At 46.5% G+C, this 23,362-nt stretch overlaps 1 protein-coding gene across 5 annotated transcripts in view; it reads left to right on the top strand.

Annotated features, from left to right (window-relative positions):
• The window catches only part of PARVA (parvin alpha), a 208,344-nt gene that overhangs the window by 173,195 nt on the left and 11,787 nt on the right, over positions 1 to 23,362 (top strand). For 2 of the 5 annotated variants that reach the window (XM_074997361.1, XM_074997360.1), the window contains one exon: positions 1,649 to 7,653. The exons of 2 other annotated variants lie outside the window; for them this stretch is intronic. In XM_074997361.1, coding sequence (XP_074853462.1) covers positions 1,649 to 1,725 — 77 coding nt within the window. In that variant the 3' untranslated portion in view covers positions 1,726 to 7,653. Of the gene's footprint in view, positions 1 to 1,648; positions 7,654 to 8,599; positions 9,314 to 23,362 lie in introns of those variants that run through there. One more of the 5 variants, XM_074997363.1, reaches the window with a different exon arrangement.

The raw sequence follows: 23,362 nt of genomic DNA, 5'->3' as shown, positions 1-23,362 counted from the left end.
CCTGATGGCCCTTGAGCCCCATAGGATCCCAGATGCCCAAAGGTTCCTGCTTGGCGAGGGTCGGCCCGTGTTCCCTCCCCCGTCCCCTGGGCTGTGGGGCTGTTCCGGGGGGGGGGGGCATCCCTGGCCCTTGTGAAGTCCCACTTGCCCCGTACGTACTGGCTGCAACCTCCCAGGGCTCAGGCCAAGCTTGGCTTGATGATGCTTGGCTGGATGTCCCAGAGGGGAGGGCAATAGCGAGGGTCCTGTCGATGGAGCCCTCATAATCACCCTTGGTCTCAGTGGGCCAGTCCCTGCTCACGAAGCTGGTGGTGCCAGAGGGGCCCACCTCCTCACCGCTGTCTGTTGGGGGGACCGGTGTTGTCAACGATGTGCTCCAGGGTGGCTGTCTCCCTCGGCCCCATGAGCCTGTGCGGCTCTTTAGAGTGGAGGCAGTGCGTGGGCTGTGCCCCTGATCAGCTGGCAGCATCACAGGCTTTGCTGTATGCCTGCGTCAGCTCCTTCACCTTTATCCTGACATTAAACTTCGAAGTAAGGCACTACTCCATTCCCTTAGTTAACTTCATAGCCAGGAAAAGTGTGTGTAGACACTGCAGGCTACTTCAAGTAGCCCCTTAATTTGAAGTTAACTTAGAAGTAAGTTTGTAGTGTAGGCTCACCCCAAGATTCCCATCTGCAGACTTGATGGGGGAACCTCAGTATCGAGGGAGAAAGTCAGACCATTAAAGTAGCAATCTAGGCTGTGTGGGAAAAAATGCCCTTCCAGCAGCTTTGGGATTTTTTACATTTTGTGACCTTGTCAATAACTCCTAGAACCGGTCTGTGTTTTCCAAGGGCCGCAAAGTGAAGGGGCATAGGGAGCCATTAATTTCATTAGGTGGCACAGTCCTTTCATCAAATGCAGGAGGTTCCATAATTACTTTTATTCAATATGGAGGCAATCCTACATAACCGAATAATCCCATGGAGCATCAATTCCTATTTGCCACTTTTTTTAAAAACTGCTTCGAGATTTGTAACTGCAATTTCTCACCCATAGTCATAGGTGAGTGCAATTTTGTACATACAAATAATCCTGGGTACTAATTTTTGCATGCAGACATCAAAATAGCTGGCAGTATTTGTCAAGCAGGAAGCTGCATGTTCCTGTATTCATCTTCACCTACAATTAATTGTAACAGAGAGTAAGCTGTGCTAGTCTATACACCATCAAAACAAAAAGCAGTCAAGTAGCACTTTAAAGACTAGCAAAATAGTTTATTAGGTGAGGTTTCGTGGGACAGACCCACTTCTTCAGACTATATGGTCTGTCCCACGTGGGTCTGTCCCACGAAAGCTCACCTAATAAACTATTTTGCTAGTCTTTAAAGTGCTACTTGACTGCTTTTTGTTTTGATACAATTAATTGTATCTGCAAAACTGACATCTGGGTTGAGGTCCTTATATATTTCATCAAAAATTGTCCTTATATTTTTCAAGTTTCCATACCCATACTCCCTGTGCTACCTATGTCTGTGATTGTTTATTTGGGAAAGAGACTGAAGAGAGAAGAAAGTACTGTCATACAAGAAGGCAGGGCTTTTTTTTCTGAGTGCTTTCTAGATATCATGGAAAGTGCTGATTTTCCCTTTTTCCCTCCTTTTTCTAGATATTGTAAATTGTGACTTGAAGTCCACATTGAGAGTGCTGTACAATTTGTTTACCAAATACCGGAATGTGGAGTGAGGGATTTATTTGGGACAGATGAACAGCTGTGAACAAAACGACACAACAATCATATTCTTCACAGTCATTCCTTTACAGTTACATTTTTAAAGGAGCTGAATCATTTCTCAGAAGTGTTTTGAACTGATTATTCTTGTTGCAATCATTTTTCCCATATGCTTAAAATTAAAGCTGCATTTAATCAAGTGAAATGATGAAGTAAAAGTTCTGAAGGGAGATACTTAGGTACTATCTAGAAAAATCCATTTCTCATTAAATATTTTCTATTCTGTTTCAAAGTGCTCAGAACACTACGCTTTAATAGATGTGACTTTGAAAATTAATTGTAGGTGGTTCAATTCAGCTTTATATTAAATATTAATTTTTTTAAAAATCAGTTTTGTTTAATCTGTGAGGGGACAGTATCATCTATCTGTAATAAAATAGATGCCTTGGGGATCCTGATAACTTACTGAATATTTGTGGAAGGATAAATAGGATGTGATGGGTCACAATGGAGCTGAAAAGAAGAGATCTGTAAAAGATACTAAACCTAGTTAATTTTTATGCTGTTCCATAAATCAAGTATTGAATTTTTTGGATACTAGCTGATATGAGTACACATTCCTTCAAAAATCATAGATGTGTGATGTTCTGATTTAAATGTGGATTGTCAGTGAAATGCAACATTGTGTATGCTTGATTTTGTGCAATGAAAAGACTTTTACCACAAAGTACAAAATACAAGACATGTCAAAATTTTGTAATACAGCTTTTTCATAAGTGTAGAATCTGTCCTATAAGGACATCCAAGGAAGCAGAAATGGAAGTAAAGGAGTTGTTTTTACTTAAAATTAACACTTTAGAAAAATATAATTAGTATAAATTAAGCAATGTATCAGAAAGGCACAAGACTTAATAATTAAAGCCTATATTTAAAAAAAAACTGAGTTCACAGTTAAAGACCTTAAAGAATTCTGATTTTCAGAAAGTTGGTGCTCAGTACGTACTGAAAATCAGACTTCTTTAGGATGATTCAAGTTAGGCTCCCAAAAATGGAATCCCACAGGATTGCCATTCACTTTGGAAAAATTAGGCCAAAAGCCATATGGTATAAGAGGGAGAAGCTGCAGACTCAAACACTGCCCATAGAACCTTGCCGCAGCTGCTAACCACCATCTTTCAAAGATGAAAAGGGGCCATACTGTATGAGTAGTAATGAGTGTTTCAGTGGGCACATTTTAATACAAGTGGTAAAGAACGAAAAATAAAAGAAAAATATGTAGTGTCAATGTAATACTTGTAAAATTGTTAGATGGGATAGCACTTAAATATTATAGTCTAAAAATATGGGATAACCAACTTTTTTTGGTACTGATGTTTAGCCTTTACTCAGAAAGAAATTATATCAGTTTAATACAAAGCAAAATAGTGCCTGTTTTCCTCTATTGTGTGTATAGATTGAGCTGCTGGCCTGTTGTGTTGCTGTTATTGATTTATTACATAAAAGGAGGTGGTGTCTGTCCTCTTGGTTAGTTCAGGAATTTATTGTTTTGTTGTACAATATGCATCATGTAAAATTCTGATGATAATTTTCCAGAAATTTCCCCCTTCCAATGCATTATTTAGCATTAACTGAGACTTGTTGAGGTGGTTACAGTATCAGAGTCTATGGAAGTTTTAGATGAGCAAGAATTATTTACAAGATGTGAGGATTTTACATTTTCACTTATAAGACACACATGAGGCATGGAGCCTCATTCTCCTCTCCCACCACTTTCAGTCCTCAACAGGTAAATCATAGAAACCCACGTTAGCCACTCTCATTGCAGGAGTCTGAATCAGGAACAGTGTCACTGAAACCCAGGGTTATCGAGGAGAGTATAAATTAATCATTACTTAAAGTTTTAAAATCAATATCTAGATGTCTTCCTAAGAGAAAGGCTCTGACTCAGACATAGGTTATTGGGCTCAGTAGTGTTCACTTGCAAAGTTGGAAAGAAAAAAATATTGAGATCCAGAATTACTGGGTAAAACTTTTGGCTTTTGTCATGCTGAAGGCCAGACTAAATGGCCAAAATAGTCCCTTCTGGTCTCAAACTCTGTGAATTATACCAGTATAAAATTTGTGTTGGTGAAAAAAGATTTAGGCCTGTTGTCTCTTGTGTCCATTTATCTAAAGAAATCCGTTAAATATTATTCATAACATGTTTAAGTTACTATTATTTAAAACACTAAATGTTTTATTTTTATTTTTATTAACATTTTTGTTTTTCAGTGAAACCATTAGTGTTAGATTAAGTAATGGCGTTCTTCCATGGATACTAAGGGACAGTAGATAATAAGCTTGATATTGACTTCAGTTGAGGTGCTTATTGAGATTCATTACTCTGAGAGGTAGATATTGACTGATGCAAAGATAACATCATTATTTAATGCAAGGAACAATAAACCAGGATGTTCACAGAACCAAGTGTTCAGTATCTGTATTGTTACATACCTTCTAAATGTCTAAAGAGTATCTGGATATTCATATGTTTTAGTAACAGTTTTCAAATGCATAGCAGCTTTCCCTTTTCAATTGAGTCTCTAAAAGGCTTATCAAGCAAGAAGAATAAAAATGGTTTTCCATTTTAAGACTTTTTGGACTTTTTGCCCCCAGTCAGAATGCACTGATTTAGTTATTTAATTAGTTAAAGTCCTTCTGCATCTCAGCATTATTGACCTTTTGAAGAAATAACAATAGGAACTCATCCTGTGATTTTTTTTAAAGCCAGACATGAGGCAGACATGTTCTGTATATATCCATAGTAGTTGTGGTGGGTTTCAATACTTTGCCAGGGAGTTGCTGATTTCCCTCCTTTGGTTATTTGGCATTCATTTTGTCCATCTATAAGTCTATATGGCAGTAACTGTTAGAATACCACAGCTCAGTTCTTTAACAAATCTATACAAGTTTTGTTTTTACAGTTTTTTTTCAGTTGAAAAGATACGGAACACTCTCACACATAGAACATATTATAGGAACAAAGCCTATATTTTAACTGCCTTTGTTTTCATGAGAGAGCTTTTTTTTTTTCTGCTGTGGATAGAAGAAAGATAACAAACAGCAAAACTAGTTGTTTGCCACATCTGTGCATTTGTCCTAATTCTTCTTATGGGTTGCTCTGCTAATGATGTAATTGGCAAATTTTATATGTCAGTAAATTCCATCTAAAACAAATCAGTTGACAGAATTGTGAAATACTTACAGTGCAGTAATTGTTGGACACTTAAGACTATGAAAATCTCATATTGTTTTTCAAAACAAAATTAAAATATTTATAAGATGTATCTGTTTTGTAACAAAAGTTTTTATATTCTTATATGAGAACACAATTATAGGCATAGTACTGTATATTAGTTTTCACACACACACACAAATATATACAGGGCAGTGGTTTACTGCTTATATTTCTGATTTATATAGATTTAAGTAACCTATAAATGAATATGAAATTTAATCTACAGATATCTAATATTTATTGCTTTTAATATAGAAAATAGAATATTGCTGTAGTCAGTTTTTATTTATCAAGTAATATTTTGCCCCCAATATCCTAATGTGGAGCTAGTTGGTTCAGTTTTACTCTCAGTTACAGTGTACAGGTTGAACCTCTCTCATCTGCCCTCAGGACCTGACCAGTGCCAAACGAGAGAATTTTCTAAAACCATGGGAGGTCAGTATCGTCTAGCAGCGTTACCAACTCTTCCACTGCTTACTGCATTCATAGAGGACAGTTAGGGGTAAATTAGAGCTAAATAACAGCACAAACCACAGAGAGCCAGGATTGGTGGCTGTAAACAAACTGTGTGGCACCACAGGAAACGTGGCCACACCCATGATAAGTGATCGTCTGGCTAACTAAAATCATGCCAGATTACGCATGTTGTCGGATAAGAGAGTGCCTGATTAGAGAGGTTCAGCCTGTAGTTACTCCTGATTTATAGCAGTGTAACTGACCTTGCATTTGTACCATTGACATAGTGGTCATTTAAGTTGTAGGTCAATTATGGTTTTATTTATAATTCTTTGTAAATGACTAAATATTTCCTCATCAGTGGTAACAATGTTAATGGACAATGTTTTAAGACTGCATTCAAAGGGCCCAATACAACAAAATAATCTATGGCTTTCTGTGATATGAAGATCCCAGAGGTTTCTGGGACCACAGAAGCCTAAGTGAATGTTGGTCTGCTGTAAGGGATTGGAATGAAGGAAGGACAGATGAGCAGACTCTATCTTACGTGTTAACTGCCGGGAGAGCAGAGAGTGCTCTACTTCCCATTTCCTAATTCATCCCTCTCCCATTACAGCCATGCAGAGGTGCTGTGTGGTTCTGCCCCATCCCCCTAATGACTATTGTGGTGTTTGCTGGTGGGGAGCCCTCCACAACAGGCAGAGACTCCTGGTGGACCTTGACCTATGCACAGTTACTATTTGTTTTACAATGAGGAAAAGCAAGCATCTAGGCCAAGTAGCCTCCACTTCTCAGAAGGTTGCCACCAAAATGGAGTTGTCACCCACTGAGGTTCTCGTATCATAAGGCTTGACTCCTCCAAAATTTTCTTCTATCTGACTGACGTTCAGTAGTGAGGAAGAATGGACACGTAAAAGGATTTTCTGTCTTCCCAGTATCGCATCCATTAGAGCTTCCTGGATTGCTATATACTACAAATGGGCTAGTGTAGTAATGCACTGTCCAACAAAAGGGGTATTCACAGAATACCTATTCCTCAGCATTCATGACACATACTGTTCTCTCCAAAGAGGAAGCAGCAGCCTGTGCTTCTGCATAGGTCAGGAAAGCTCATGGAAGACCTGTAGACCAGCTGGATACTGTCCTAATGTTCTAAGTAAGATTGACATATGTTTATTCTTTGGCAGTCATTAGAGTTGCACCAGCAGATACTCAAAATAGGGCCTGAGTGTTTTTTATGTTCAGACAAGCTGTATTAAGACAAATGATGCTTTATCAATGTGCTTGACCTTTGCATTGTCCATTGATTTTGTGAGGCACATATTTTTAAATTCATATTTCAGATTCACTTATCAGACACTACTACAAGCCACTAATATTATTAAACTAAATGGCTTTAAAAACTTATGTGTTTTACTTCATTAGGCAGAAGTATATATGAATATTACATATACTACATATTAGCTTTAGAGCTTTTTCTTTCTAATGTCCTGGATCTCTTCATGTAGTGTATTCTACACTGAAAGTTTTTCAATGTGCTGAAAACCCCAGAGTAGAATAGTGCCTTAAATAATATTTGTAGCCTTCTCTGCAGCATTACCTAGTCGTCTTTTATCATCTTCTCATGAGAACTGTTGTTGCATTTTTTCAAAGTTAATGCAGCTACAGATTAAATAGTTCATACAAAGTGAAAATTAGGTTAGAACAAGATTTTAAAAATGTATTCATATCCAAAATAGCCTTTTGTAAGTAGATACTGGAGACAAAATAATATATATCAGAATCACAAATGTCTACCTTAAGCCTACTGATCATTTAGTATTTGTTAGCACTAAATTCTTTGTATCTGAGTCTAAATCTGTGCTTGTTTGTCCTGAATCTGTTACCTAAAAAGATTGTTGTCATAGTCTGCTTTTTAATAATTCTATGCTTTTCAGTATTATTAGTCCCATTTCATTGTTTGGGTATAAAATTCAAGATCACAATAATTAAATGTGCAACACAAAAAAGAGTTGCTATTCTTGCTTCATAGATTACATAGCTAATTGTCCTGTTTTATATAAATTAACTTGCATGCTTTTAACTGCAAATTTAATGGCTTTTATACACATGTATTTTATAAGAGTGATACTATGTTACCAATATTTATTGTGCTTTTTTGGAAATATCTCTTAAGATCCACAATAAATATCACGTTTGAAAATCAGAATATGCATGTTACTGTTTCTGCTGAAAAATCACTGTAGTAAAGAGTAGCAAGGTTACATAGTTCCGTATTAGTGGAACTCAAAGCCTCTATGTGCCGCTTCCCTACTCCCAATTATCTCCTTGTGGGTGTGCTTGGTGTTTATTATTATTATTATCTCTGAAGGCTGGTGGCAGCTGAAAGTGGATTAACAAAACAGACATGTAAACACATGGTTGGGCCTGTTAGCAGTAGTGGGTAGAGAAAATGCTGTACCTGACTTAAAATGGTGCAGACAAAGTGCACCTGAATAATAACAGACAGGTAGCCTTGTTAGTCTGTATCTTAACAAAACAAAAAAGCAGTCCTGTAGCACTTTAAAGACTAACAAAATAATGTATTAGGTGATGAGCTTTTGTGGGACAGACCCACTTCAGATCATAGCCAGACCAGAACAGACTCAATATTTAAGGCACAGAGAACCAAAATAGTAATCAAGGTTGACAAATCAGAAAAATATTATCCAGGTGAGCAAATCTGAGAGCAGAGGGGCAGAAGAGGGGGGAGTCAAGAATTAGATAAAGCCAAGTATGCATAAGAGCCCCTATAATGACCTAGAAAATTCCCATCCTGGTTCAAACCACGTGTTAATGTGTCGAATTTGAATATAAGAGTTCAGCAGCCTCTCTTTCCAAACTGTTGTGAAAATTCCTCCTCAGTAAGACGCAGACTTTCAGGTCATTAGCAGAATGGTCCACTCCATTAAAGTGCTATCTGACAGGTTTGTGAATCAGGAGTGTTTTTAGCTCCAAGATAGGCCAAAAAAAGCCAAGAACAGAACACTACTGGTTATTACCTACATCCCCCAACTCAAACCACTGCAACACATTATTAAAGACCTACAACGTATCCTTAATCAAGATGCCACGCTCCAGAAGGCCCTAGGTGACAGGTCTGTTCTCTTCTACAGACAACCTCCGAACCTTATGAGGATTCTCACCAACAACCACAGTCTGTACCGCAGGAACACCAGTCCTGGAACTTTTCCTTGCAACAAGGCCTGTTGCCAACTTTGTCCACATATCTATTCTGGAGAGACCATCACTGGACCTAACCAGGTTATTCACAGAATCATGGGCACATTCTCATGTTCCTCAACTAACATCATATATGCCATCATGTGCCAACAATGCCCAGATGCTTTATATATTGGACAGACTTCAAACTCTCTCAGACAAAGAATTAATGGGCATAAACAGACATAAAAACACTCCTGATTCACAAACCTGTCAATCAGCACTTTAATGGAGTGGGCCAGTCTGTTAATGACCTGACAGTCTGCATCTTACTGAAGAGGAATTTTCACAACAGTTTGAAAAGAGAGGCTGTTGAACTCTCTTTTATATTCAAATTTGACACATTAACATGTGGTTTGAACTGGGATGGGAATTTTCTGGGTCATTATAGGGGCTCTTATGCATACTTTGCTTTATCTAATTCTTGACTCCCCCGTTCTTCTGCCCCTCTGCTCTCTGATTTGCTCACCTTGATAATATTTTTCTGATTTGTCAACCTTGATTACTATTTTTGGTTCGCTGTGCCTTAAACACTGAGTCTGTTCTGGCATGGCTATGGTCTGAAGAAGTGGGTCCATCCAATGAAAGCTCATCACCTAATAAACTATTTTGTTAGTCTTTAAAGTGCTACTGGTCTGCGTTTTTGTTTTGATAGTATTTTGAATAGCATGGCTACCTCTCTGTTACAAAAATGTTGTTCTGGAATTTAGGCTGTTGTCATAAGTAGCTATCTCTTTCTTTTTAAGGATGGATTGAAAAGATTTAAGACAACAAGATGTTGCTAAAAATATCTCTATTGTGGCTTTGAACTGTGAAAGAATGTACTCTCCTAAAAAGGCAATAATGTACCACTTGCATCCAAAACACAAGTAATCTCATCAAATGTGAAGACGGAAATGTAAAACCATAATTTGTCAGAACAGAACTAACAGTTATAGAATGAAGCAGGTAATTTCTATCAAAAGACAGTTATCTACCTCACAGACCTTTGCACCATCTGAGTAAATTACAGAATATAAAGCCTGAAGCTTATTTATTGGGGCTATGTCTACACTACAGTGGGCTTTCCAAAGGCGATCTTCAGGAAGGCATCTTTCAGAAGATCCCCTTTTGAAAGAAAGCATCTACATTCAAAACGTGAATCAAAAGACTGACCCATTATTTCAGAAAAGAGCATCCACACAGCTCCAGGAGCTATTGCAAAAGAACCAGCCAGAAAACGCCGTGGATGGGGCCACATGGCTGATGAGCCCTTCTGGGGGCCGCGACTAGCTGTTCCCTTAAAGGAGCCTGCCCTGACACCCTTGCCCTGCACACACTGAGGGCTGCCAGGCTATCAGCAACACAGCAGACCCCCAAGCTCAGAGCAGAGCCATGGCGGAGACCCCATAAACTCCCAGCAGCACCCTGATGGGGATCTCCACAAGGCCATGTTCAGCCTGATGGCCACAGTGCCTCAGGCCATCCTCCAGTGCCTCTGGGGGGCCACCCACCTGGCTATGGTCCTGCAGGCCATCTCCTTGGGGAATGTCCATGCCCCCTCCCACAGGCGAGCCAGTGCCTGTGGGGGCTATCCCATGAGCTCCAAGTGATGGGACTGGCTTGTTATCAGGGAATGAGATGACAGCCGCTGACTCCAGAACATCGGCATGGCCAAGAGGACATTTCTTGAGCTATGCCACTAGCTGGCCCCGTCCTTCAGCACCACAACACCCACGTGCAGCCTACACTCCCCCTTGAGAAGTGAGTCACCATCGTGATCTGAAACTGGCCACCCCAGACAGCCACCCGTCAGTTGGGCACTAGTTTTGGGGTGGGCAAGGCCACTGTCATGAAGTCCTCATGAAGATAAACTTGGTCCAGGTCATATACCCATGATGGGGAGGGAGGAGGGGGCACCGGGTAAGGGGGTCTTCTGGGGCCCAGGAGATGGGGCCCTGGCGGGCACAGGGCATGGGGAAGAAGAGGGAAAGTGACATGGGGAGGGGACATGCAGTGTGGGGCTGGGGGGGATACAGAGCACCCTGCCATTCACTCAAGGGCATGTATGCCCTTCCACCACTCCACCGGTCATCGAGGTAATCAACATGTCCTCCTGCAGAGGGTTGTCTGCATCAGGGACATAGACACTGCCCTTGTGGGATTCACCACCCAGGGTTCACCATGTGTTTTGGCGCTTTGGATGGGACTTACATCGCCATCCAGGCCCCAGACCACAGCGCCAGAGGGTACATCAACAGGAAGGGGTACCACTCTGTGAGGCTCCCAGGCACTTGTGGATTCCCATGGATGCTTCATGGACATCTGTGTTGGCTGGTCAGGCCAAGCCCATGATGCCTGGGTCTTCCAGAATTCCTTGCTTGGGTGCAGGATGCAGGAGAGGACCTTCATCCCCCTACAGGAGCTTCCCACTGGGGACACAGTCATGCCCTTCTGCATAGTGGCCAATGCCACCAATCCCCTTCACCTGTGGCTGACACAGCCCTACATAGGACACATGGACCTGAGCCAGGATCTTTTTAATGCCCACCTAGACTGGGCCTGCAGCCCCAGCAAGCAAGTGTTCAGGCATTTGAAGGGGCACTTTCAGTGCCTCCTGATGCACCTGATGGTTAGCCTCCACAACATGCCCATTGTGTTGGGGGCATGCTGTGCCCTCCACAATATGGAGGGGAAGGGGGCTGGAGGGGCTGTGGGAGGGGGAAGGGCCCCCCAGGCCAGTGGGTGGTCATGGCCCAAGTGAGGGTACAATAGTCGCCTGCCACCTCACTCCAGGTCACCAACTCTATTGCCAGCCACTCACGCATGGTAATGGCCAGCTCCAGGCAGGCAGCTACTTGGGTGACGGCAGGCTTTTTCTCATGGGGGCAGCAGGCGTGCGTCCTCGCCAGTCAGTGCAGGGCTCCCTTGGCCCTGGATAGAGCTCACACTGTGGAGCTGTGGACACAGAAGGGGAGAGAGACAGACGGAGACCCATTAGTACCATGACCTGTCCCTAAGAGCTATGCCCCCTGGCTTCCCTGGCCAGCCCCTCCACTGACCTGCTGTCTGCTGGCCCAGGGGGTATCCCAGGTACTGGCACCCTGCATGGATGGGGGTATGCACTGGGTGCAGTCCATCCCCCACAATCCCTCCCCATGTGTGTGGCTTGTGGTGCTGTCCATGGGAGCGGGTGCTGAGTGCCTGTGCACGGCCCTCTCTGTGGCTTGGGGAAGGAGGCCATCTGGCTGCCAGCTGTGGTGGGGGTGAACATCCCATCTGCCATGCCCCAGGGTGTCCGAAGTGCCAGGTACATACCAGAGGGTCCCTTGAGGCATTTTGGGGGGAAGCCTGGGAAGAGTAGGCCTGGCTGGAGGGCTTGGAGGGGATGGCAATCACCAGGGCTCCCTCCTCTTCCTCCAACATGGGTTCATCAGCAGTGGTCCCATGTGAGGGTCCAGCTGGTCCTTGGACTCCGGCTCAGTCTCCTTCTCTGGCTCTGTCCTGGCAGTGTCCAGTACCTGTGGAAGGGGCGGGGGGGGGTGCTGCTTCCTTCAGCGTCAGCAGGTGGTCCAGCTCGTAGTGGGCTCAGCTGGTGGGCACTGCCCCGAGTGCCTGGCTGCATCCCAGGCCTGGCAGTATGCCTGGCATTGCTCTTTCACTTTCTAGTGCACTTGTTCAGGCATTCAGGTGGGGGTGCCCGTCGGCGATCATCCCGGCAGCTGTCAGACACTTGGCGTGGAGGCATTTTTGGCATCAGACACTGGTGTGGAGGAGAACTTCCCAGTTCCCCCTACAGTGTGAGGAAGTACCTCACCTAGGCCTTGGCCCATGACAAGGCCCTCTTCTTTGGGCCATGGCTGGACTCCTGGGAGCCCTGGTTGGGCTCGGAGGGGGACTCCTGGGGGGGCGTGGGGCTCCTGTCCACTGGCTGGCATGCCTGTTAGGGCTGGCTCATTGGCAGGAAGTGGTGCTGGCAGTTGCTAGTGTCCTCCCTGCTGCTAGCACACTCTCAGCTTCCTTCCACAGGGTCTCAGGGACCCTGTGTCTTTAAATACAGCTGGACATGAGGAGCATAGAGTTCCGCTTGGACTAGCCAGGGGTGTCTCTGGGCGCCAGCTGGCTGCACTGTGGAGGACTGCTCTTTCATAAGAGCTGCCCACAGAGCATCTACGCACATTTGCTTTTGAAAGAGACTTTCAGAAGAGGGTGTTCTTCCTGAAATGGGAAGGGAAGAGTGCTCTCGAAAGAAGCACCATGCTCTTTTGAAAGTGCTTTTGAAAGAATACATTTTGTATGTAGACGCACTGCGGGGGCTTTCAAAAGGGCCTTTTCCTTCCAAAGATATTCAAAAGAACTTGTTAGTGTATATGTGGCCTGTATGCCCTAATATAGGCATAAAGTATGTTTCTACTCACATAGCAGATCTCATTATAAATGAAAACCAGTCTCACAGATACTTGACTGAGGCTTCCCAAAATAGCATCTGTATAAATTGGAGGATTGGGCCAAAAGATACAAATAGCATCTGGATAAATTGGAGGATTGGGCCAAAAGAAATCTGATGCGGTTCAACAAGGAGAAGTGTAGAGTCCTGCACTTGGGATGGAAGAATCCCAAGCATTTTTATAGGCTAGGGACCAACTGACTAAGCAGCAGTACAGCAGAAGGGGACCTAGGAATTATAGTGGATGAAAGGCTGGATATGAGTAAACAGTGTGCCCCTGTAGCCAAGAAGGCCAATGGCATATTGGAGTGCATTAGAAGGAGCATTTTGAGCAGATCTAGAGAAGTGGTTGTTCCCCTCTATTTGGCATTGGTGAGGCCACATCTGGAGTATCGTGTCCAGTTTTGGGACCCCCCACTATAGAAAGGATGTGGATGTGCTGGAGCAGGTCCAGCGGAGGGCAACAAAAATGATTAAGGGGCTGGAGCACATGACCTATGAGGAGAGGCTGAGAGATTTGGGCTTATTTAGTTTACAGAAGAGAAGACTGAAGGGTGATTTCGTATCAGCCTTCAACTTCCTGAAGGGGAGCTCTAAAAAGGGTGGAAGGAAACTGTTCTCCGTGGTGATAGACAGCACAACAAGTAGTAATGGTAGGAAGATGCAGACGGAGAGAAGTAGGTTGGATATTAGGAAAACTACTTCACAAGGAGGGTGGTGGTGGTGAAGCACTGGACTGCATTGCCTAGAAAGGTGGTGGAATCTCCATCCCTAGATGTTTTCAAGTCCCAGCTTGACATAGTCATGGCTGGGATGACTTAGCTGGGGTTGATCCTGCTTGAAGCAGGGGGCTGGACTTGATGACCCCTTGAGGTACTTTCCAGCTCTGAGATTCTATGATAATTATGTGTGGATTTGTCTGAACTAGCTCCAGATATTTATGGGCCACAGGCAAACTCTCATCCAGCCCCTGAGATGTGTCTCTGATAGCATGCATTTCATAACAGAAGGGAGCTTTCTCAATCTGTCTCCCTTTGCTGGGCAGAAGTCCCATACTATAAGGTAAGGGCTAGGGTTAGGCGATCCACAAAGCAAGTTCATGCCCCCAATAAGATCAGTTTCTTGCACCGGAAAGCAAGGGGGGCCTAGTATGGATGGGTAAGACCAGGAGATCTATCACTTTTCAGATCCTTTAAGAAGCCTGCTTCCTAGAGAAGACATATTAAGAGCTTTTGAGGGCTGTTTTAGCCTGGAAGTTAAACTAGTCCCTAGCCTGCCCACATAGCTGGTCCATGCACTAGGATCCCACTAATATTCATAGATTTGTAAAGTCTATAAGGTCCACTGTTATCATCTGGCCTGACCTCTTGCATAACCAGACCTTCCAACAAGGGAGGCAAAGGGGACTGTTGCCTCCAGGCCCCTTTGAAATTCCACAGCGTGCTGTGCTCAGCCCGCCTCTTCTTCCCTTGGCCCCACCCCCACCCACCTTGCCATAGGCCCATGGCTGCTGTCATAACTGCTGTGCATAACACAGGCCAAAGAACATAACCCAGTAATTTGCACATCAAGACCGTAACTCCTGCCTCCCTGCTCCGCCACCCACCCCACCAAAACTCTCCGTTTCCCACTCTCTTGCTCTGCTTTGTTTCATGTTCTATACTCAGCTACTTATGCTAGCTGCTGGTATGAGGCTTTGAACCACACCAACAAGGCAAACTGCAGAATATCCACGGCCAAATCTTGTCCTTATTTAGGCATAATTTTCCTTTAAGTGTATTCCTCCAAGTAAAATGTACAAGATTTGGCCCAGGGATTAGACACATTCTAGTTATTCAAACACAGCATCTCTTTTGTTTGTCTTCTGCCACATTCTCATTTGATAACACCTACCTTTGCCTATTAGTCCAGTATTAATCACCATTTTCTAATTAACATGACATTGTATTCAGTAACAAGGCTGCATTTGCCTAACCAAAACAAGTCCCGTCACACCTTAGACTAACAATTTTATTTATGAGATTGTGGAGCAGAACTGAGAAAGAACTCAGAAATCAGCAAAATATAGCAAGTAAGAAGTGAAGGGGAAAGGGAGGAGAGGGAGAAAAAAAGAGGAAAAAGGAAAAAAAAAAAACCTCTGGGCAGAGTAAATTGAGTGTAATTGGCCATCCCTGCCAATATCGAAGTTGGGGAAATTGTCCTTGTAATGCGTAAGAGAATTGTGATCTTTATCGAGTCCCTGGTAAAAGGTATCAAACGTGCACATGAATTCCAATTCAGATGGCTCCATTGTAATCTGGTACGAAAAGCTTTTTGTAGTAATACACAAATTTTAAAGTCCTTTATGGAGTGTCCTGGGAAATTAAAGTGCTCGCTTAAAGGTTTATGTGTATTCAGATTCCTAATTCTGATTTGTGTCCATTCATCCTTTGGCATAGGGACTGTCCAGTTTGTCCAATGCACATGGCAGAGGGGCATTGCTGGCACATAGCACATTAATGGAGGTGCAGTAAGATGAGCCCATGGTGGTGGTGTTGACACCGTTAGGTCCAGTGAAGGTGTCGCTGGTATACATACGTGGACAGAGCTGGCAATGGGTTTGTTGCAAGGAAAGGTTCCCTGGTTAGCATTAGCCTAGCCTAACCAGTACGAGGTATCCACTTACCTTCAATATAACATAGCTATTGATAGAATAGGCAGGATGTACTTCATACCAGAATTCTTTACAGGGCGTATTCTGACAATCGGCCTTGGCTTTCACTCTGGCATAGTCCTACTTGTTTATAACCTCTGGCTCTGGGGAGAGTAGTGGCAGCCTGAGACACTTTCTTGTTATGCCATAATTCTCAGGATGAGGATCTGCACATTACAGTAAAGAGGGGTTTTTCTCATTTGAAAAAAAGAGGCTTGTAAATTAATCAGGATGCAGTTTTTAGCAAACCAGCTTATTTAACGATCCCAGCCAATTATACTGTGGGTTGCAGAAGGTCTGTATTTTCAGAAATCCCTTTGGTTATTTTTAGTTGTTATTTTTAGTTATGAAATAAAAATAAGAAATGAGTCAGACTCTAATGACTCCTTCTAATCACAGAGCTTGCAAGTGCATATAGCACTATAGCTTTAAATTAATATTTCCCTCTTTGACTCTCATTCCTTTCCTTCCATCTCTTTCCAAGCTATATTCAGAATACTGATTTCAAATTATGTTAAATATTTGTTGACTTAGGGATGGTTTAAGCCCTACAGACAACTATACTCAGCCCCAGGATAACAAAGTTGTCTAAATTCTCCCAATCCCTAGCTACCAAGACCCCTGACACTCACCTGGCTAGACCTCCCACTAACTTCTGAGAACAACTCCACCAAACCTCTCAGATATGCTTCCAACACCTCCTTCCCCAAACAAACCTCTGTGTTGCCACTCTGCTCTGTCTCACCTTTGAGAGGTCTGAAGCAGAGCCCAACCACCTTCTCACTGTCACAACTGCACAGCTACTCCCATCCTCCCAAAAAGTGTGTCAGTCAGCTCCCAGGAAAAGACACGCCTGCTATTCTTCAAGTGACGTTATAACCTTTCCACTGCTTCCCTCACTAGCTGCACATCCTAGCTGGCAGCCCTCCTCTTGCCATCAACCACCTCACAGCAGTCAAAACCGTGGAGACACGCCATTCCCACGCTGTTTTCCATACCACCAGTTCTAAAGACAGAATTAAAGTGATGTATTCCTACTATATCCACTGCTCTCTGCAACATTGATTTTATTTTCATTTGCTGCTCCTTGGGCTTATTTTGAAAGGGAAAAATTTTAGGCTGATGTACATTGTGTGGCTCACCTCAATGTAGTCAAGACTTGGCCAACTATTTGTATGCTCACTCCCAATAACATACACAAACTAGTGACTGACCAATAGCTAGGAATTAGTGTGTCATTTTTCTTCTCTGTATGCTCTTGAACAATTTGAAACTAGATTGGTGCTGGAAAAACCACAAAGTGCCAGAGTTTGGATGCATTCCAAAGAATTTGGTCACTTATGTGCACTTTCTTAGGTCTCTCCATTCCTTTCTCATTTCTCCATGTTGAATTATTCTCCCTTTCAATCTTCTTAATTCTTTCTCAATTCAACCAACTCTTTCTCCCTTTCCCTGGAGGTCAGGAGCTACGTCTACACGTGAATGCTACATCGAAATAACTTATTTCGATTAATAGCGTCTACACGTCCTCCAGGGCTGGTGCCGTCGATGTTCAACGTCTACGTTGGGCAGCACCACATCGAAGTAGGCGCTGCAGGGAAGCGTCTACACACCACAGCGGCCCACATCAAAATAAGGGTGCCAGGAACAGCTGCAGACAGGGTCACAGGGCGGACTAGCACTTCCAGGGCAACAGCTAGCCGCTCCCTTAAAGGGCCCCTCCCAGACACACACAGCCTGCACAGCACACGGTCTGCAGAGCCACAGGCACGCACACCTCGGCGAAGCAGTATGGACCCCCAGCAGCAGCAGCAGCAGCCAGAGGTCCACACAGCCGCCCCTGCAGCAGCAGTGCTTGCCCTGCTCAATGCTATGCAGGAGGCAGCTGATCACCTTCTAGTCACAGAAGAGGAGCTGCCCCCAGGGGAGGAGGAAGCAGCCCCAGACCCTGCTGTCTTCCACCCCCCCCACCCCACCCCCGGCCACACACGCCACTGGCTGTGGAGCTACCCCACGAGCACCGACTGGTGGGAGCGGCTGGTGCTCGGTGAGTGGGACAATGACCACTGGCTCCAGAACTTTCGCATGAGCCGGCAGACATTGCTGGAGCTCTGCCAGTGGCTCACCCCCACCCCCGCCCGCACTGAGGCACCAGGACACCGCCGTGCGACGTGCCCTCCCAGTGGAGAAACGGGTCGACATCGCTGTCTGGAAGCTGGCCACTCCAGACAGCTACCGATCCGTGGGGCAGCAGTTTGGCGTGGGCAAGGCCACCGTCGGGGCTGTCCTCATGGAGGTAAGAGGACCCACGGGGACAGGGAGGGCAGCCCTGTGGGGGGAGGGCAGCCCTGGGCGGCGGGGGAGGGCCACACACACCCTGCACACCCCTCACTGGTGCTCTGCCATGTCCTTCCCCTGCAGGTCGTCCGCTCCATCAACGCCCTGCTCCCCCACAGGCTCGTGCAGCTTGGGGACCCGGATGCTGCCATTGCGGGGTTTGCCAGCCTAGGCTTCCCAAATTGCTTCGGGGCAGTGGATGGGACCCATATCCCCATCCATGCTCCGGAGCACAGCGGAGGACGCTTCCTGAACAGGAAGGGCTACCATTCAGTGGTCCTCCAGGCCTTGGTGGACAGCTGGGGCCGCTTCCGGGACATATATGTTGGCTGGCCTGGCAGCGCCCACGACACCCGGGTGTTCAGGAATTCGGGCCTGTGCCGCCGGCTGGAGGTGGGGACCTACATCCCCCAGCGGGAGATCCCTGTGGGGGACACCACCATGCCCCTCTGCGTTGTCACAGATGCAGCTTACCCCCTCCGGCCCTGGCTCATGCACCCTTACACGGGCCATCTGTCAGCCAGCCAGGAGCGCTTCAACACGCGCCTGAACCATGCACGCCAAGTGGTTAAGTGCACTTTTGGCCGCCTCAAAGAGGGCTGGAGGTGTCTCCTCACCCGCCTGGAAGCAGGCCCCACCAACATCCCCCAGATTGTGGGCGCGTGCAGCGCACTCCACAACCTGGTCGAAAACAAGGGGGAGGCATTCTTTCAGGGCTGGGCTGTGGAGGCTGGCAGGGCTAACGTGCAGCCACCCACTGCCCCCAGTCGCCAGGTGGACCCCGAAGGGATCCGGGTCCAGGAGGCCCTGCGGGCCCATTTCGACCAGGCCGGGGGGGTGAACACTGGCAGGCCCCTCCCCCACTGCACCCCCCCCGCATCCTCCACAACACTCCCTGCCACCACCACAGAGCACCCAAGAGCACACCCCCCCCACCAAATTTTCTTGCAAATAAAAATAGACCTGTTGTTTTTGAAACCACAAAACAGTGAATTCTCTTCTTATTAATACAAATATATATATATAGATATATATATAAAATAGTGGAACAAAAGGGGGGAACTATTTACATGGGCGGGCGGTTATCATAAAAGAACAGGAGTCTAACACAAACTATATACAAAATAATGGGGATATGTACAAAGGGGGAGTGGGGGGGCCACGTCCTGGGCCCCGCACCCCCTACTGTCCAGCACCTGGGGTTGGCGGGCGTGAGCCTCACCTCGGCCTCAGCCCTGGCCGAGGCTGGCTGGGGGGCCGGGCGAACCGGCAGATACGGCTGGCGGGTGTCAGCAGGCCCCAGGTCCGCCTCGGCGGAAGGCCCCGGGGTGGCGGACGGCGGTGGGACAGCGGTCAGAGCAGCGGGCAGGGCAGAGCGGCGGGCGGTGCAGCATGCGGGGGGGGGGCAGGTAGTCCGCTATGTGCTCAAAAGTGCACATAAAGGCCCCCCATGCCTCCTGGCACCAGACCAGCGCCCGCTCTTGCAATTGCAGCTGCCGCTCGTCCACCCGCAGGCACCGCTCCAACACCTCCAGCTGCCACCGGAGGGTCGCAAGCAGCTGGGGGTCCATCACCATCCTCTGGTGGTGCTGGCTCTGCTGTCGGCCCTGCCCTGGGGCTGGTTGGTGCTCCGCCGAGGGGCTGGCCTGCAGCGATGGCCCCGGTGGGCTGTCTGGGACCACGGACACTTCGCCGGCGCTCTCCAGGCCCTCCGATGGTGCAGCTGCGGAACACGGGGGGGAAGAAGAGTGGAGACAGCCGTTAGTGTGGCCCCCGAGCCGTGGCCCTTGTCCCCCCACCCCTCTGCTGCTGGTTCCCCATCCCCATCCCCGGGAGATGCTGCTGCTGCTGATGGGTGTCACCCCCCACCCCCGGGGGACCCTAGGTTCCGCTCCCCCCATCCCCAGGGATGGGGCATGGCACTGTCGTGCTGGGGGGTCAGGGGCTGATGCAGTCTTCTGAGGGACATGCCACTGCTGTCCTTGGGGCCATGGTCATCTGGGCATGTGGAGGGCCCTGGTCATGTCTGTTGTCCCTGCCCCTCAACCCTGGGGGGTGTGCACCGGGGGGGGTAGATACCTGACGGTCCGCTCCCACAGTCGGGGGACACCCACTGGGCGGATGCTCTGCTGGAGCTCCGGGATGGCAGGATTATTTGGATCCCCCTGTTGCTGGAGGAGTATTCCCCCTCCTCCTCCTCCGGCGTCCCAGGGGTGGGCTCCTGGGGGGGGCGCCTGGGGTGCAGGGCTTGCCTCCGGGGCGGACTCTGCCGCCGGGGCCTGCTGGGGCTCATCGGCCGAGGTGTCAAGAGTGGCCAGCAGGGAGGAGGTGTACCGGGGGCTCAGGATTTCCCTGAGCTCCCTGTAAAAGGGGCAAGTGGCGGGGGTGACCCCAGATTGGCTGGCTGCATCCTGGGCCTGGGCGTAACCCTGCTGCAGCTCTTTAACCTTACTCCTGACGTGGTCAGGAGCGCGGGCAGGGTGACCCCAGGCGGCCAAGCCCTCGGCCAGCCGAGCGAATGCATCCGCGTTCCGCCTCTTGCTCCCCATTACCTGGAGCGCCTCCTCCTTGCTGCAGAGCCCCAGCAGGTCCCGGATCTCGGCCTCTGTCCAGGAGGGGCCCTGCTGCCTCTTCCCGGGCTGGCTGCCAGGCTGGGAGCCCTGGCTCCCCTTGGGGGGGGGTGCCCTGGGGGCACTTGGGGGGCTAGCAGGCGGCCAACGCAGCGGGGGGGTGGCTTGGGGCTGCAGGGAGGCGTGCAGGCTAGCCACGTGTTACTGCTGCTGCCTGCACGCGCTCTCAGCTTCCTGCACAGGAAGGCAGGGGCGGGGAGCTTTAAGGGGCTGCTGCACGCAGCGACCATAGAGCTCAGGGGCTGGAGAGAGTGTCTCTCAACCCCTCAGCTGATGGCCGCCATGGCAGACCCCGCTCTTTCGATGTTGCGGGATGTGGATCAGCTACACGTGCCCTACTTCAACGTTCAACGTCGAAGTAGGGCACTATTCCCATCTCCTGATGGGGATAGCGACTTCGACGTCTCACCACCTTACGTCGATGTCAACTTCAAAATAGCGCTCACCACGTATAGACGTGGCGGGTGGTATTGCGAAGTTGGCGCGGCTACTTCGAAATAGCCGGCACGTGTAGACATGGCTAGGTAGATACATTGGTAGGTAGGGATAGGGTCCAGAGTGACCTAGACAAATTGGAGGATGGAGCCAAAAGAAATTTGATGAGATTCAACAAGTTCTGCACTTGGGACCGAAGAATCCCAAGAAGAAATAACTGTTACAGGCTGGGGACCCACTGGCTAAGTAGCAGTGCAGCAGAAAAGGACCGGGGGATTACAGCGGATGGGAAGCAGGATATGAGTCAGCAGTGTGCCGTAGTTGCCAAGAAAGCTAATGGCATATTGTGGTGCATTAGGAGATGCATTTCCAGCAGATCTAGAGAAGGTGTTATTCCCCTCTACTCAGCACTGGTGAGGCCACATCTGGAGTATTGCATCCAGTTCTGGGCCTACCAGTATAGAAAGGATGTGAACACATTGGAGTGGGTTCAGCGGAGGGTAACAAAAATGATTAAGGGACTTGAACACATAACCTATGAGAAGAGGCTGAGGGATTTGGGCTTGTTTAGTTTGCAGAAGAGAAGATTTAAGCTGCTATCTAAGAAGACTTAGATAGCAGCCTTCAACTTCCTGAAAGGGGACTCTAAGGAGGATGGAGAGAGCCTGTTCTAAATGGTGACAACTAGCAGAACAAGGAGCAATGGTCTGAAGTTACAGAGGGAGAAGTGTAGGTTGGGTATTAGGAAAAACTATTTCACCAGTAGGGTGATGAAGCACTGGAGTGCATTACTGAGAGAGGTGGTGGAAGATCCATCCCTACAAGTTTTTAAGTCCCAGATTGACAGGTATGGCTGGGATGATTTAGTTGAGGTTGATCCTGCTTTAGGCAGGGGGCTGAACTAGATGACCTTGTGAGGTCCCTTCCAGCCCTAAAATTCTGTGATGCTATGATTCTTCCTCGTTTGGTGAGCTAGGTCCTGCTCACTAATCTTCAACAAACCTGTGGCCCTCCATGCGCTTCCTGACTTCCAGAAAATGCTTTCTACTAATCAGAAATTTAAAGGACAGGGTAAAAAGGCCTTACTCTAGACAAACTAAACAAACTAACAAAATACATGCAGTTTCAATTTGGGAGTTTGAAGACTTCCTTAAACTTTTCTGTAGAGTACATGCAAAGGCATGGATCACTATAAGGTTAAGGCTAAAATTTTGCACTCAAAATGGAGATGTTACTGTTATAGTAACAACATATGGCCATACCACATCACTCATTTTTAAGCACAGTTGAAGTCATTGATGAAATCTGTTTATAGATTGATTGTCTAATACAACTCACTGAACCCACCCTCAGCCCCTAAAGTACTAGGAGTTAAGCATATATATCTAGGGTCAGAACTGAGCCCGTTTATGAACTAAGCTTTTCTTCCTGTTTGGCCAGCCAAGCCTTGTGACAGTTCTACACTCTAACTGGCCCTTCCTGACAAGGAAGGAGTATTTCCACTGACTTCACTGTGCTTTGGATCAGGCCCACAATGCAGTAAAACTTAAGAAAACCAAGAACATTGGACATAGTATAGAAAGCACTCTTTTGAGCTGGGTAGGGGATTCAGCCTACAGTATTAAATAAATCAGAGAGAATAATGTCATATCATAAGATAAAACTAGAGAGAACATGTGTTTTGCCTATTGTAAGATTGTAATATTCACATATGATTGCAATCTGAATACTTGGAGAAATTGCAGGCATTTTCTGCCTGAGATTTTAAGTGGCACACAAATTCCATTCAGCAACAAGATACACCTATAAACCCGTTTTACCTTTCTTGAGCCTGTCTTGTTAAAAGTAAAATTCCTGTTAAGTTACTATATAATTTGCTTCACTGAAAGACTGGGGAAGATCACATTTTTGGCACATGTGGAAACAAAACAGTTAAATTGCTAACAATAATGTTTTGTAGTTTGCAAGAGAGCCAAGAAGATTAATGAAATGTTCATGAGAGGCTGGCAAAGGGCCGTACTCCTATGGGAACATTGCTGCAGTGAAATTGAATGGATCCTGATAGACATTAAGAAACAAATGTGTTGGTGTTTTAGGGTGAGCTGTAAATGATCAAGAATCTAGTAAAAGTATAGTC

Source organism: Carettochelys insculpta, chromosome 6 (assembly GCF_033958435.1).
Source record: "Carettochelys insculpta isolate YL-2023 chromosome 6, ASM3395843v1, whole genome shotgun sequence".
Taxonomy (NCBI): domain Eukaryota; kingdom Metazoa; phylum Chordata; order Testudines; family Carettochelyidae; genus Carettochelys; species Carettochelys insculpta.
This window is presented reverse-complemented; position numbering and strand designations above follow the sequence as displayed.